The sequence below is a fragment of the Thunnus thynnus genome, chromosome 20, assembly GCF_963924715.1.
Source record: "Thunnus thynnus chromosome 20, fThuThy2.1, whole genome shotgun sequence".
Classification (NCBI taxonomy): domain Eukaryota; kingdom Metazoa; phylum Chordata; class Actinopteri; order Scombriformes; family Scombridae; genus Thunnus; species Thunnus thynnus.
This window is the reverse complement of record NC_089536.1, coordinates 5,133,989-5,148,981: the sequence shown is the minus strand read 5'-3', so window position 1 is coordinate 5,148,981 and position 14,993 is coordinate 5,133,989. Positions and strand designations below refer to the sequence as shown.

Here is a 14,993-nt window from a genome sequence, read left to right as displayed (position 1 = left end):
CACTTTTTCCACTTCTAATAACTTTGAGTCATCACCTAACCCTGCTCGAATCCACTATATGGTACAGTTATACTGTTACATTTGTAGCCCAGTGTGTTTCAAGGTAAAGATGCATTAAAATAAGTTTGCTGTAAAGTAACAGCAGGTGTTGGGTTTATTGCAGTAATGGAGAGAGTGGGAACATTACTAGAATTGTCCATCCCGTCCTGCACACCCTCATGTTTTGGCTTTTTGTTGTGGTGACAGATGGGAGATGTGCCCTTCTCTCTCTCTCTCCCTCTCTCCCTCTCTCTCTTTGTTTTTCCAGTTTGATAACATTATATCATTCACTCACAGACAGACATTGCATCATTTGAGGGCAGGAAAGTGGGACACAGAGTTTTGCTCATGTGTTCAAACCAGAGGCATTATGTCATAAGAGCCAAGATTTTGTCAAGAAGATCTACGTCATCGGTACATATAAGGATGATGTAACAGTGAAGCTCTCAGTTTTGTTATCTTTATTTTTAGGTTGGGGAAACATCTTTTTGTAGTGAAAACGCACAATTCAAGATTTGTGGATCTTGAGTGTGAACATAAGAAATAAAAAAGCCTTACATAAAGTATCTCCTGTTCCAGTCCGGATGCAGGCCCAGCTGTGCCGGTAGCGCTGAAACTACCTCTTCTGATTTTGGAGAAAGATTGATGTGGGCCTGAGGGAGGGTGGATGTGTTATGTGTTGATGGGCTGCGTCTCCTACAGACAGTCTGGGAGCTGCTGTTTAGCACTAAGCAGGCTTTACAAAGCAGCGGAAAATCCCCTAATGCAGAGCCCAGATGTCTGACGGCTGCAGACCGTGACGGAGGCCCGCGTCGCACTGTACATAAAAGAGTGGAGTAGAGGGGTGGTAGGTGGAGTAGAGCAACACTTTTTACTCATTTCTGGTGGGTCTCCGAAATTTAAACTACCCTTGTACATCTGAGACAAGGATCTAATGTGATATTGAACTGATGCTGGCTGTTAAAGAAGCTTAAGAACCTCAACCTTGCCCTGAAGCAGAGTAGATGTTTACTAGCCACAAAGGAGCAATAGTTTTAATAGAGAGTTGATGACATAATACATAATGACATGCCAAATTTACTCACAATCAGCATCATAAACCTGCACATAAGTTCTGTCAATCATTTAATACGAGTGGTAAAACACACTGCATGGTCAAAAGTATGTGGACACCCCTTTCCACAGATACAGATGCTTTTTGGGGTTCTTATTGGGCCGGACCTCTTAGTTCCAATGATGGAAAATCTTAAGGCTATAGCAAACAGTAATATGTTAGACCAATGGTTGCTAACCTCTCATGATAAATCCAAAAAGGTTGTGAGATTATTTACAGGATAGTGCAATACTGGATAGTTTTACCCCTTGAGACCTCTGAAAATACTCAAATGAAACAATCTAACAAAAGGAAAATCACTTTTTGGTGGAACTGTTCACAAGTCATAGACGTATATTTCAAGGGGTCATAAGGGTAAAAGTTTGGGAACCTCTGTTTTAGACAATAATGTGCTTCTAACTTTGTGGTCACAGTTTGGGGAAGGCCATTTCCTGTTTCAACAAGAGAATCCCGGTGCTCAAAGCCAGGTCCACTTGAAAAAAAAAAAAAAAAAAAAAAAAGGTTTTCCTAGTTTAGTGTGGAAAAACTTGACCTCAACTCTGTCCAACGCCTTTGGGATGAACTGGAACGCCGACTGCGAGCCAGATCTTCTCGCCCAAAATCAGAACTGGATCTCACTAATGCTCTTGTGGCTAAACAGGAGTAAATCCCTGCAGATAGGTTCCGAGATCTGGTGCAGCAGCAGATTTATGGTTTTTGGATGATAACTTACTTACTTTCTATACTTTGACCATGGTGTAGAAGGTTGGGTACAAAGGTCAGTAATAAATACTACTCAGTATATGATAATAATTGTGTCCTGGTTCAAGGCTATGTTTGCTTTGTCACTGTAGAAGCAGTAATCTGACTTTGATCCGAAGTATTTGATAATCCCCTCTGAGAGAGCTTTAGATCAGTTTTGCCTTTCGGGTCTAAGTCAGTTACATGTTTGCTGAGAACTGATTCTAGATTAGTGTTGTTGTTGTTGTTTTTCTCCTCACTTATCATTGCATCCATCTGCTGAACTGCCCAATCCAGCAGCATCTGGACTCAACTTAGCTTTCTCATCCTCAGTGACTTTACTCGCTGTGTGTGAACTGTTGACCCCTTTAAACTGCAGAGGGTGGAGAATAATTCAGTTACACCAGAATGAAGAGTCAAACTAATGATTATGAAATAATTTTGGGCGTATGATAAGTGAGAATCAAGTCTTTGTTTTTGTTTGTTTTTCATCGGTTGCATGGAATCTCTTGCACAAAATGTTGAGAAAGAATATAACCAGATGACCAGTGACACAAAGTACCTGCTGCTCTATAAGAACTAGGGATGCAGTTAAAGATTATTTTCATTGTGAAGTTGCAACAATTAGTTGATCAACAAAAAATTAATCATTTTAGTCATATTTAAGCAAAACTGCCAAACATAGTTCCAGCTTCTGAAATGTGAGGATTTTATGCTTTTCTTTGTCATACATGATAATAAACTGAATATCTTTTGGTTTTGGACTGTTGGTCGGACAAAACAAGACACCTGAATACGCCACACTGGGTTGTGGAAAATCGTAACAGGCATTTTCCAGTATTTTCTGGCATTTTATAGACAAAGACACGATTAATCAACAAAGTAATCAGCAGAATAACTGATAATTAAAATAATCGTTAGTTGCAGCCCTGTTTCATTATCAATGAATCTGCTGATTATTGTCTACGTTAATTGTGTTGTCTATAAAATGTCAGACAGTAGTGAAAAGATTTTTGACCTCTTGCAGCCAAAGGTGACATCTTCAAATGACTTTGTTTTATCTTATCAGAACAGTCCAAAAGCCAAAGATAATCAGTTTATTATCATATATGACAATTAAAAGCATCAGGTTCTCACATTCAAGAAGCTGAAACCGGAAAATGTTTTAATCAAAACAGTTGGATTACTCAGTCTATTGACTAATCATTGCAGTTTTAAATTTTATGTGCAAACTGTCATCAGCTTTGCGTAGCAAGACTTGAGAAATAGACTCCAGGTATGCAGACGAGATAATCAGTAGATATAACTGCGTGCCGCTGTGTAAGAAAACCAGTTTTTACAGACAAGGCATCCCTTACCCAGCATCCACAGGGATAAGCCCTAAAGCATACTGCTATTACTTTAAACAGTGAACTCGGAGATAAAAGTGGAACAGACACAGATTATCTCCCTACCCTTCATAATTCCTAGAGTGACCCTGAAGTTCAACCATGATGACAACACGTGCTGGCTCTGCACAGGCCAATATGAACCACAGATTGCTTCATTACTACAACTTTTATAATGTAAAAAATACACAAATCGTTTATTCAAGTGTGGACAGTTTTTCTGTAGTGTTGAAATTCTGCTTTTTAGAGCATATCTGCACCTGCTTGAACTGAACTTTACTAGCAGAAGCTAACAGGCTGATAAAGTTTTTACAATGCATCATAACATACAGTACTTTCCCTTTTGGGATTGCTCAACATATGTACCTTCATAACTTGCTCCAATTGCTGAAAATCTTGCTGAAAGACACAGTAAGCTTCTTTTCGAGTGTTAGGCCTAAGTAGACACAGATAATCTTATGAAACGTTATAATTAGGTTGGCGTTCTCACAGACATTATTTTAGTCACGTTTACCTCTTAATTCTTTTCAGTTTCTTCTCTTTTGGGGAGAGGGGAGGGGATTCTGGGTGAGAAAATGTCATAAATTGCTTGCGCTCCTCCCAGAGTTAACCATAAAAAAGACCCACCCAAACAAGATTGGAGACAGTGGTTGTGCTTGGCTTCGCTCTGTAATTCACATCTGAGGCGTGTGTGTCAGTGTGTGTGGCATTAGGGTTCCCCTGGTATTTTTAAGGCAGACAAAAGTTCCTCAGTAGAGCAAAAAACATAGATCACATTTTCTCTTCTGCGTTTGTTTGCAAGACAAATCTTTTGAATCACGTTTTAACATCTTTGCACAGTCGTCCATTTGTGTTTTTTGTGTGTTTACGTCAAAAGGTGGTAGGTGGACATAGACTACACATGAATCATAAGTAAGTCTCACAATTCATGATGCTGCTTGCAAGTATGATCTGTCTTCCTCCTCTCTCTCTGTCTGTCTGTCTGTCTCGCTGCTCGTTTCCTGGCAGCTCATGGGAGGGGTCCTTTTTGGAAAGAGATCACATGGCCACAGGTCAGACCAGTTCAGACACACTTCCCTTCACAGCTGGATAGACTGAGGAAAAAAATATGTGAATTGGAAAAAAATAAAGATGATGTAGAGGGAGTTGTGCTATCACACCTGATGAGGATTTATGTTCTATCAACCCTCCCTTCCAGCTTTGCTGAAAGCCAAACTCTGAAAACTCTTTTTTTAAAACCAGATTCATACCCGTATCTCAACCCTGCTCGAGCCTTTGCTTTCAACTGGGTCACTGCCCAAATCACTCTGCCATGAAAGATGTCAAAAATGAGAAAATTAAAAAACAAAGGAACAGATGACTGTGCTACCAAATTTAAATCTGACTCAGTTTCCATGTCTTCTCTAAATAACATTTCTCGGAGACTATTATGACCCATAAGGTTCTCTAATCTTTTTCCTGTGTGTCATTTAAATCCATCTAAATGAGAGTAACAGATGGATCAGACAACACTGTATCTCGGCTGACACGCTCCAACTGATTAATGTGGCTCTCCTCTCTCCTCCCTCCTCTTTCCTCCCTCCCTCCTCTCCTCTCGACAATAGACACAAACATGACTTTTAGATGCTATTTATAAACCCAGATTGGGCCTTTTACTGATTTAAACCCTGCCTCTATTGATCTTACAGTCCAACTGAAATTAAACTGCCTTTTTTGTCTGCTACAGCTACATATCTGCTCTGTAAATCACTTGCCTCCTTTGAGAAAAAAAGCAGAAACCAAAATTAGCAAAAAGTATTTTAAATTCTTTGATTTCAGGATCGTGTCCTTTAGTTTTACATTATTTGGAATAAATACAGTTCTGCCATCTGTTTATATATCTGGAGACCTTATTTCAGTACATCAAATCAAATCTTGAATAAAGCGATAACATGATGTTCTATCATAAGCAGAGCAGACGGTCACACTGAGCCTGATTGCATCCTGCTACGCAACACAAGAACCTCAGACTCTAAACAGCAAATATTAGCTTTCCTGCCAAAGTCTCTTTCTTATCTAACTTACAAACATGAACACACGTCTTGCCCTGCACCTTAACTTTTTGAACAAACCACTAAACAAACATTCAGCAGGGAAAAATGCACCGCTAACATCAGTTAGCAGGCTAGATAACCAATGAGCCAACTGCAGCACATTAAACAGCATGTTAATGTACTTGTAAATGTCACTTTGTTCCCATTAGATGCTGGTTTGGTCATTGCTCCTCATAATCCCTGTTAGCAACTAGCTGTCTGACCAGTTTGTTTACTTTGTCTCCGTTCTTTACGGTTGAACAGCGGTAACCTGCCAACTGCTTACAATTAATCACAGACACCAACACACACCCTCAGCTGGCTGAGACAAAAAGGAACATTTCTGATATTTTTTCAAAGACCTCTTTCTCTTCACCTTTATTATATAAAACAAAAACTTTTAACAGTACATTTAAAATAGCCTGTTGACATTATTTTTGACTGGAAATAGGGATGATTGAATGTGATTTCAGACTAACTGTGCAGCTTATCAAAGAATTGAGTGATGATCTTGGCTGGTTTGATTGTGGTTTCTTTGTCTTGTGTGTAATGTTTTGCTATCGGGTGGGAAAATGAAAACCATTATGCAAGACTGACACTCCCCATTGTAATATTTATATAAATATTACATTTGAATCCCTCATTACACTTTCATTGTGCTGTTTCACAGACTTGATAAATAGGGATATAACGAGTTTGCCAATCGTACAGTGATATCTCCACTCTAGTGTCCTAGAGTGTAAATCTCCACCTGTCACCTTGATCTGGAGTGTGATTTGAATCAGTTTGACCGGCCTTAATGCTGACAGGCACAAACCTCGTGGGCTAGTGATTATTTTCATTATTGATTAATCTGTCAGATTATTTTCTCAGTTAATTTATCAGTTGTTTGGTCTATAAAATGTCAGGAAGTGGTGAAACATGTCAATCACTGTTTCCCAAAGTCCAAGTTAATGTCCTCAAATGTCTTGTTTTGTCCTGACCAACAGTCCACAACCCACATATATTCAGTTTTATATCACAGAAGACTAAAGAAACCAGAAAATATTCAGAGTTGAGAGGCTGAAATCAGAGAATTTGGACTTTTTTTTTTATTTTTACAGCATTAGCCTCAATGGTAGAATACAAGCAGATACTCTAAAGTGAGTTATTAACAGTATAGCAAAATGTCTGTGTAGTGGAAGGAATTAATATATTGCAGTACAACCCATCTGTCATTTAGGTCGGTGCACAGGTTGGATTCAGCTCAATGTCCAATATGTAAAATACCTGTAGATGTTGTCATTATGGATGACAGATCCCATCACCTTCTGTCAGTGCATGCCCAGCTGGGACCTCAGATAGCCCTCCCCCCATCATGTTTACCCTTGTTGACAATCCCCCAGAACCTATTGTACATGTACGTTAAGTGGGCAGCTCGCTGTCGGCCCGTGTTGGGGGAGACGGAGGGCCTGTCTCAGACAAAGGCCTCCGATTGACATCTGAACAATGGAGCCGGCACACAGCAGCCTCCTGATGGAGAGGAGGGGGGGGCACAATGGGTCTTTTTCTGTTGCACCAGGGGAGGAAGAGCTGGCATGTTAGCTTAGCAATACCACTGCTGTTTTGAGATATGATAGCGAAGCCTCTAGTCCTGTGTAATTAAATGGCTTTAAGTTTTCGCCGAGTCAGTTCATGTTGAAATTGCTTTTATATATTTGCTCTATTTTGTTATTTATACACATTTTAGAGTACACAGTTTGCATAGGAGCAGGGAACTTACAGGACCAAACCAGTTTGTTTAGCTCTTAAAATGCAAATCATGTATAGTGTTTTGAATATGTGGTACATAGTTGTAGACTTTACGATACTAGGCCAGAGTAATAAAACGTTATTTTCTGATTATTTCACCGCGGTTACATTCTAAAGCACAAATAAACACATCCACTCTCTGCTTTGCATGTGTGTGTGTGTGTGTATGTGTGTGTGTGTCAGTCAAACAGACACACCGGCATCAGAGGAGCAGCAGCAGCACTCTGCATGCAACAGAGGAGGGAGACTGAAGAGAAGCACTGAATCAAATAAAATCAAATAAGCGGTGTAATCTGGTTGCTACGCTACGAGTCCCAAGATCACATCCTGCTAGGCCTGAGTATCATTTACAAAATAACGATACCAGTACCAATACCAGTACCCTTAAAGTGATACCGATACCAATAGAGTACTTCATTCGATACCTTTTATTTTTTCTACTTCATTCGACAGATGTGTAGTATATTCATACTTATGAACGTTTTGGTGGCATCTCGGCATGCTGAACAGCCAACTCTGTCAAATATACCGCGCTCGACTTCACCTCCATAGACTGTATAGGTTGTAGCTGCTGTGGTAACGGGCCAATCACACGTTGCATTAAATTGAAGAACGCTTGAGGTGATTGGCTGCCAGCAAAACCATACAAATAGTTGTTTTTTTCCTAGATCTGGGTACAAAAAGGATCGGACGTAGGTATTGTCTGACTGGGGGGTTTCCCATACTACTTGGTACTGGGTTATTTCAGTTGAAACCTTCGAGTACCAATACACCCTGCATGCTGTTATTGGCTGGTGCTACAGACCCGCTGCCCAAATGTTGCAGCCCAGAAGCATCTTGAACAAAGCAAAATAATAAGAAAATAATAAATTACAGGCAGAGGGCAGAGTCTCTGTGGATAAATACACCGCCACACACTTCTAGTGGGTCATAAGTGATGATTGCTTTTGTCTGAGTTTTGTACATTGTTTTTTTTCGTAAAATCCTGCATAGTATCTCTTTTAATAGCCATTTATACTTAGAGAAATGTGATTTTAATCCTCGGAAAGAAATTAGCTTCATTTTATACTGAAGCCTGCTAAAGTGCATTTCCCGTCATCCCACCCTGTCCATGACACATGAGCATCCTGTCTCATTGTTACGCATTTGTGCCAGTTTGTGAACGGTGCTGACGTACAGTATGAATACTCACACGCAAATCTGAACACACAGGGATGAGCTAATCTGAGCATGTGCTGTTGTGTGAGTAGTTGGTGTAGTACATACAGTTGTCATAAAGCATTATTGTTCCTAGCCACTGCATGAATGTAATGTTTACTCACCTTCTTTAATTCATGCATCTGAATGCAATACTGCTACCATTTCAAAATGTAGAGAAGAGAGGATGGATTAAAAAGGCCACACTCACATCCATTTAAAGATTCAAGGTTTAGGAAACCCTGACCAACGCGAAGAGTGTCATGGGCGTCTGCCAACAGTCTTACCCTTCATGTTTTGGTTGACGCTCAAGGCAAATATTGTCATCACAACATCAAAGTGTTGACATCTATGCAACACTCTTCAGTGCTTGATTTGTACTTATGCCAGCGAGCCAGCATTTTCATTAAAAAAAAAAAAAAACTCGAGTGCTTGATTGAGTTTTTATTGCAACTGATTCAAACCCACAATCAGATGCTTCACACAGACCCATTAGATCTGTTTTGGAATAATATGGAGTTGGCCCTGTTTGCAAGGAAGCATCAGAGGTTTGGCAGCTGTGAAGAAAGAGGCCATTCTTCTATGAGGAGAAACTGGGTTCTTAGTCGTCTTTGGAGAGGAAGGAAGTCAGACAGGCGGCCTCAGGCAAAGAGAGAGAGAGAGATTATGAGAGAGAAAGGCACAAAAAAGTGAGAGACGAAGTGTGAGAGAAAGAGAGTGAGACAGAGCTATGCTATGAAGAGTATGTGGACACCTGAACATTACACCCATGTGATTGCTGAACATCTCTTTCCAAAACCATGAGCATTAAACTGCTCCTATAACAGCCTCTTCTAGGAAGACTTTCCACAAGAATTTTGGAATCTGGCTGCAAAGATTTGTTCTCATGCAGCCACAAAGGCATTAGTGAGGCCAAACTCACTGAGCTGATGTTGGGCGAGAAGTTTGTGCATAAAGTCCCTGCTAAGTACTTATTAATTACTAGCTAATTTCAAACTATTGTTTTACTAAATCAGGTTGCACCATTAATACTTATGTAATGTCTGAGCTAGTAAACACTCAAGTTGTTTGCAAGGAAACATCTGTCCAATAAGAAGCATCCAACTATGTAAACAGGAAGTCAAGGTGCAGCATAACTTCATCACATAAATTCTTTCATCAAATTTCAATCATGTTTTCTTCTTGTTAAACAAAATATGACGTGTGATTACTAGGGGTGTGCCCGAATACAAATACATTATTTGACAAAGCACAAATAGTGGGTTTTATACAAATATTTGTTTCATACAAATATTTAAAAAGTTATTTGTTGGGGGTGTTCCCCAGAGATAAAGCTGAGCTACTGACACAAGCAAAGTGCTCCCGAGGGACTCTTCATAACCTGCTGTTCCCCTTCTCCTTCCCACAAAGTTAGGTTGTAAAAAATAGGCAATAAATGACAAGTGCAAAGCAATAATCGCCTTTGAAGTTCCTCGCTACACGTTACATGGTGTGCTGTCTCTTTGTTATGGGTGTATAACATGTGGGGACCTCCATCATAAGGTAGTTTATTCATGAACACTTATTGTAACACTTTATGACACTTTTAATTCTAGATTATTAAAAACAAAAACAGGATTTTTAAGCCTCTTCCCACTTTTATTCGAATACAAATACAGATACAAATACAAATACTGGGCCCTCTGCACATCCCCAGTGCTTACGTTGGCTTGAACCAACCAATTTCAACCAATAATATCATGACATCCACCCATCAATCAATCTTCAACTTTTAGCAGCACAGAGCTTAGATTCATTACAACACACCCACTTTTCAACGTTCAAATTCAGTTCCTCCCAACATTAAGTCCTACCCGTCTGTCCTGTTTCACTCAGAAATACGTCATGATACGGAGGTTAGACACTCTTGAAATCTCGTCTCATCTGGACTTTAAATTAATCACCAACTGTTTTGATAATTGATTAATCATTTAAGAAGAAAACTGACAAATTATCTGATTCTAGCTTTTAATTGTGAATATTTTCTGGTTTCTTTAGTCTTCTGTGATAGTAAACTGAATATCTTTGGATTGTGGACTGTTGGTCGGATTGAAAGAAAACATCTGAGGACGTCATCTTGGGCTTTAGAGACAGTTATTTTATGGACCAAACAACTTATTGATTGATTGAGAAAGTAATGGATAGATTGATCAATCATCAAAATCAGCATTAGTTGCAGCTCTACTAGACACCTGGAGGACTGAGTTTTGGACTTTTGGTTGGACAAAACAAGAAATTTGAAGACATCAGCTTTGGCTCTGGGATATTGTGATGAATATTTGTCAATAATAAATGATTAATTAATCAATGATGAAAGTAATCATTAGTTGCAGCCCTGTGTGTTTTAGAATTAGTAGTATTCATGTAGTTCACAGTGAGGGCAAAATGTCAGATTATGCTGAGCTAAGTGTTATTATTTGGTCATTTAGTCTAACTTTATTGGAATAAAGTTTTGTAATTTGAGGTTCAGTGTGTTTTTCTATGAAATATAAATTGTCAGGTCAAACCATATTTCATATGACCCCTTTTATGCTTCAGTCTGAACAACTCAAGATATTAGCAAGCTAAACGTTAGCTTTGTCAGTCAGTTCATTCAGCTAGTTTACACTGACAGTTCCACCTAGTAACTCTGTAAGTATTTATAATAACTAAGCTCTGCGTAAGAACTAGTTTGTGTGGTGCAACTGGTTCTAATTTAGTGATGCGTAGATCTCCACTAAGGAAACATTTAAATTATAACTAGGCTGAACAGCTGGTGCAGCTCTGTGCACGGGGACATAAACAGGAAAGGGCCTTCCCATAAGTGTCTCTAAAAAGTTGGAAGCACTATTGTTTCAAATATCATTGTATGTTGTAGAATTAAAACAAAAGCATGTGGACAGAACGGTGTATATATAAATACTTGTGGGAGCTACCAGTGCTGAGGAGAGAAGCAGGAACAGGATCTAACTGTTAACACATTATTTGTGTCTAAAAGTACCTTCTTTATTGACAGTGATAAGAAGTGTGAAAAATCAGCCCTCTGGGAGGCTGTTAAATGCTAACTTGGGCATTTGGACAGATGGGAAACATTAGGTGTCATAATATTTATGGCTTATTGACATTTCAACATTGTCAATATCTGATAAACTTATTTATAATGGGTATGATTTATTTACTTGTTATAAAGTAGTAAAGTGTGATATACTGTTGATACAGGTTAATGTTTACTTTCTCCTCTTTGAGTTTCCTGCATGTTGAATGTCCGTGAATAACCCTGAGAGAAGGTCTTCATCCAGGTGCACCTGCATCAGATTTACTGGTTTCTGAAAGATACAATATCTGATTCATAATGAACTGCAGTGTAGTTTGTAGGGATGGGAACTAAAAAAAGATATTCTGTTGATAGTTTTAGATATCAATGTGTTTAATTACAGTAGGTGTGTCTTTAAAGTAGAGCCGCAACAATTAGTCGAATAATCGAACAACAGAAAATAAATCATCGGCTAATTTGATAATTGAATAATTGTTTTAGTCATTTTTAAGAAAAAAATGACAAAAATGTGGTGTAGCGGCTTCTCAACTGTGAGGATTTGGAAGCTTTTCTGTGTCATATATGATAGTAAACTGAATATCTTTGGATTTCGGATTTCTGACAAATATCTTTTCAGAGAAAACAAGACATTTGTGCTTTATTATATTGAATAATCAGAACATATCTTTGCCTCATCACATTAAATCCAAAATATTGCCAGACGTTTGAATTTGACCTTGACAGAGTTGTTTGTGCTTTCAGTCTTGCAAGAAAATGAACATGGTGTTTCAGCTATTTCTATGTTCTTTTACCTGCTTTGAACACAAGAAAAAAACACAACAGACATGAGCCGAAAAATTCAGATATTTTTATATTTCTAAAATTCACTGTTTGTGTGTCCTCAGGTTTGAGAAGGGGAGGATCTACAGCTACATCGGAGAGGTGGTTGTGTCCGTCAATCCTTACCGTGCCATGAACATCTACGGCCGTGAAATCGTAGAGCAGTACAAAGGCCGTGAGCTGTACGAGAGGCCACCCCATCTCTTTGCCATCGCTGACGCCGCTTACAAAGCCATGAAGAGGAGGAACAAAGACACTTGTATTGTCATCTCAGGTAACACGGGAAACCCCCCTCTGCACGGGCCAGACTTTAAAACCCCAAAATGTTTCATTTGATATTTTACAATTTACATTTTTGTGATTATAGTTTGTTTCAGGCCAATTTTGTCCTATTTTCTTGTTGTAAAAGTCCATTGTTTCCTCTCATACTCAGATGTTTCTCCCCTGAGAGATGGAAAAATATTGATATAACCTCTGTTAAGTTGAAAATAACAAACAATTCACCTTCATTTTTCAACAACAAATATTTCATGTGGTCACAAGCTGAGTGGCAGTGTGGAGAAAGCATGTGGAGGAAGAAGCACCACTCAGTGGTCAAAGGGGGAACTGCATCCCTCTAAACCCTGATTATAAATCCACACCAAGGCAATTTAATCTAATAATGTCACCAAAAGATAAAAGTTAGTGGACTGAAATGTTTTTGTGCTATATTTCAAAATCAATTAGGCTTTGGTTATGGCTCTTAGCTGACAATATGTCATGTCTTAAATCACAAGAATACAAAAAGACTCAGTGTTTAAAGTTTTGACTTCATTTGAAAGTTATTTAAACCACTTGAGGTTTGGTTGTTTTAATTTAGCAGGCAAGCAAACCACCCCAAAATTATAGACACCAAAAATATTTATCGTTATTTTTAAAGACTCCTTACACTGTGTCTTTTATTACAGGGGAAAGTGGAGCAGGAAAGACGGAAGCCAGCAAGTATATAATGCAATACATTGCTGCTATCACCAATCCTAATCAGAGGGCTGAAGTTGAAAGGTGAGCTGCTGCTGCTATTGACACATCATGAACCTGAACACAGGCTGGGTTTGGTGTCTAAAACAGCAAATATTATCGGACAGGGAGGGTTTTTTCTGTTTCCATTTTTCTTTTCACTGGAAACTTTATCACAAAAACCACATTTATAGCGCAAATAGTGTTTTCCTGATCCAAATGAGATACCACAGATGCACATTTTAAGGTAAGATGCCAACTGTGTCAAAACGCCACCATGCTGTAAAAGTATACAATAAATACTCAAAATGACTTCCTCTTTTCCAAATAAGGGTTTCTACCTTCATACCTCATTTAAGTGCTTTAGTTCTCATTTCTAATGATTATGTATTCTATCAGATAGTGCAGTGAAGTGTTTTATAATATCTTATCACAGCTATTGTAGTTTGATTAAGTCATAGTCCAGGAATAAATACTGCCGTTAGTCAAAGGCTCTTAGATCATAGTGAGACGTAGTTACACCTCAACCAGGCTATAGTCAGTATCACTGATAAGTGAGCGGGTGTGGGCCGTTACACAGAGGAGGAATTTCATCATATAGTAATATCACAGAGCTGTATTGTAGACTTTAAGAAGGAAGAAAGAGGTCAGCTTTGAAGTAAAGTAAACAAAATGTAGGTTAGAGATAAAGAGTAGAGATAATGCGGGAAGAGTCAGCTTTATGGATTACATATTGGTGAATACAAACCGTTAGTGATACATTTGAACATATAGAATCATATTGAGCACAAACCGTTACTGTGCAATGTAGGGTTTCTTATCTGCAAATGTGCACAAACTAAACACACATTAAACACACTTTAAACACAGCACAGGACATAACAATGAAGGATTGATGATTTCATAGAATATAGCTCATCAGGACCTAGTTTGGGTCACAGGATGCACCTAGTCCTGTCACATACTGTATAAATGGTTTTATAAAGTACTGTGCAAAAGTTTTAGGCACTAAAAATAAAGTTGGGATGCTTTCAAGAATAATGCCATGAATAGTTTTTATTTATAAATTAACTTCATACAAAGTTCAGCAACAGTTCTCCTCGGTATACTGAGGCACACAGTTTTTCAAGGTATTTGGCAGGCAGGTTGTTCAAGCATTTTGCAAACCTGCCAACACTCCTGATTTTCGCAAGAGTCTCACTATTTTTAACCTTTCCTCCCACTGTGCTACTGATTGGTAATTATTCCCGTTAATCTCCTGATTTCATAGTTTTTTCCTTTTCGTTATCACAACCTGTTTCTGGCAGTGTATGGCAGTCCTTCATGGTACCGCCGGTAGAGAGAGGAGCTACTGGTTTGTCTCAGACAGTAACTAAGTTTACAAGAATTTGACAAATGTTAGGATATGTGGTGCGCTGTGGTTGTGTAAAACCTACTGGCAGTGGATGGGACACTGCGGGCAAAGCAGTTGAAAATATCTCCTTTCTACATGTTTATTCCTGCCTTAAGTACATATTGGTTTTCTATTCGCAAAGGTTTTGTTGCACTTACAGTTACAAATGTATCGTCACCTCACATCACGTCTTTCACCCTTCAGAAAAAGCCTCCCGATTTTTGAAACCTAAATGTTGGCCGGTATGATCTTGGAGAGGTTGCTGCAGTTCGTCTGTGGATTCAGGCGTCTCAGCTGCTTCTGTCTCGTCTTGTAACCCCGGACTGACTCCATGACGTTGAGATTGGGGCTCCGTGGGGGCCAAACCATCTGTTATAAGACTCTTTGTTAA

At 38.9% G+C, this 14,993-nt stretch overlaps 1 protein-coding gene across 1 annotated transcript in view; it reads left to right on the top strand.

The window, feature by feature from the left end:
• myo1d (myosin 1D) overlaps positions 1–14,993 on the top strand; it is a 110,416-nt gene that overhangs the window by 9,849 nt on the left and 85,574 nt on the right. Inside the window, exons 2-3 of the mRNA XM_067575533.1 lie at positions 12,279–12,487; positions 13,161–13,254. Of these exons, the coding sequence (XP_067431634.1) occupies positions 12,279–12,487; positions 13,161–13,254 (303 nt within the window). The remainder of the gene's footprint in view (positions 1–12,278; positions 12,488–13,160; positions 13,255–14,993) is intronic.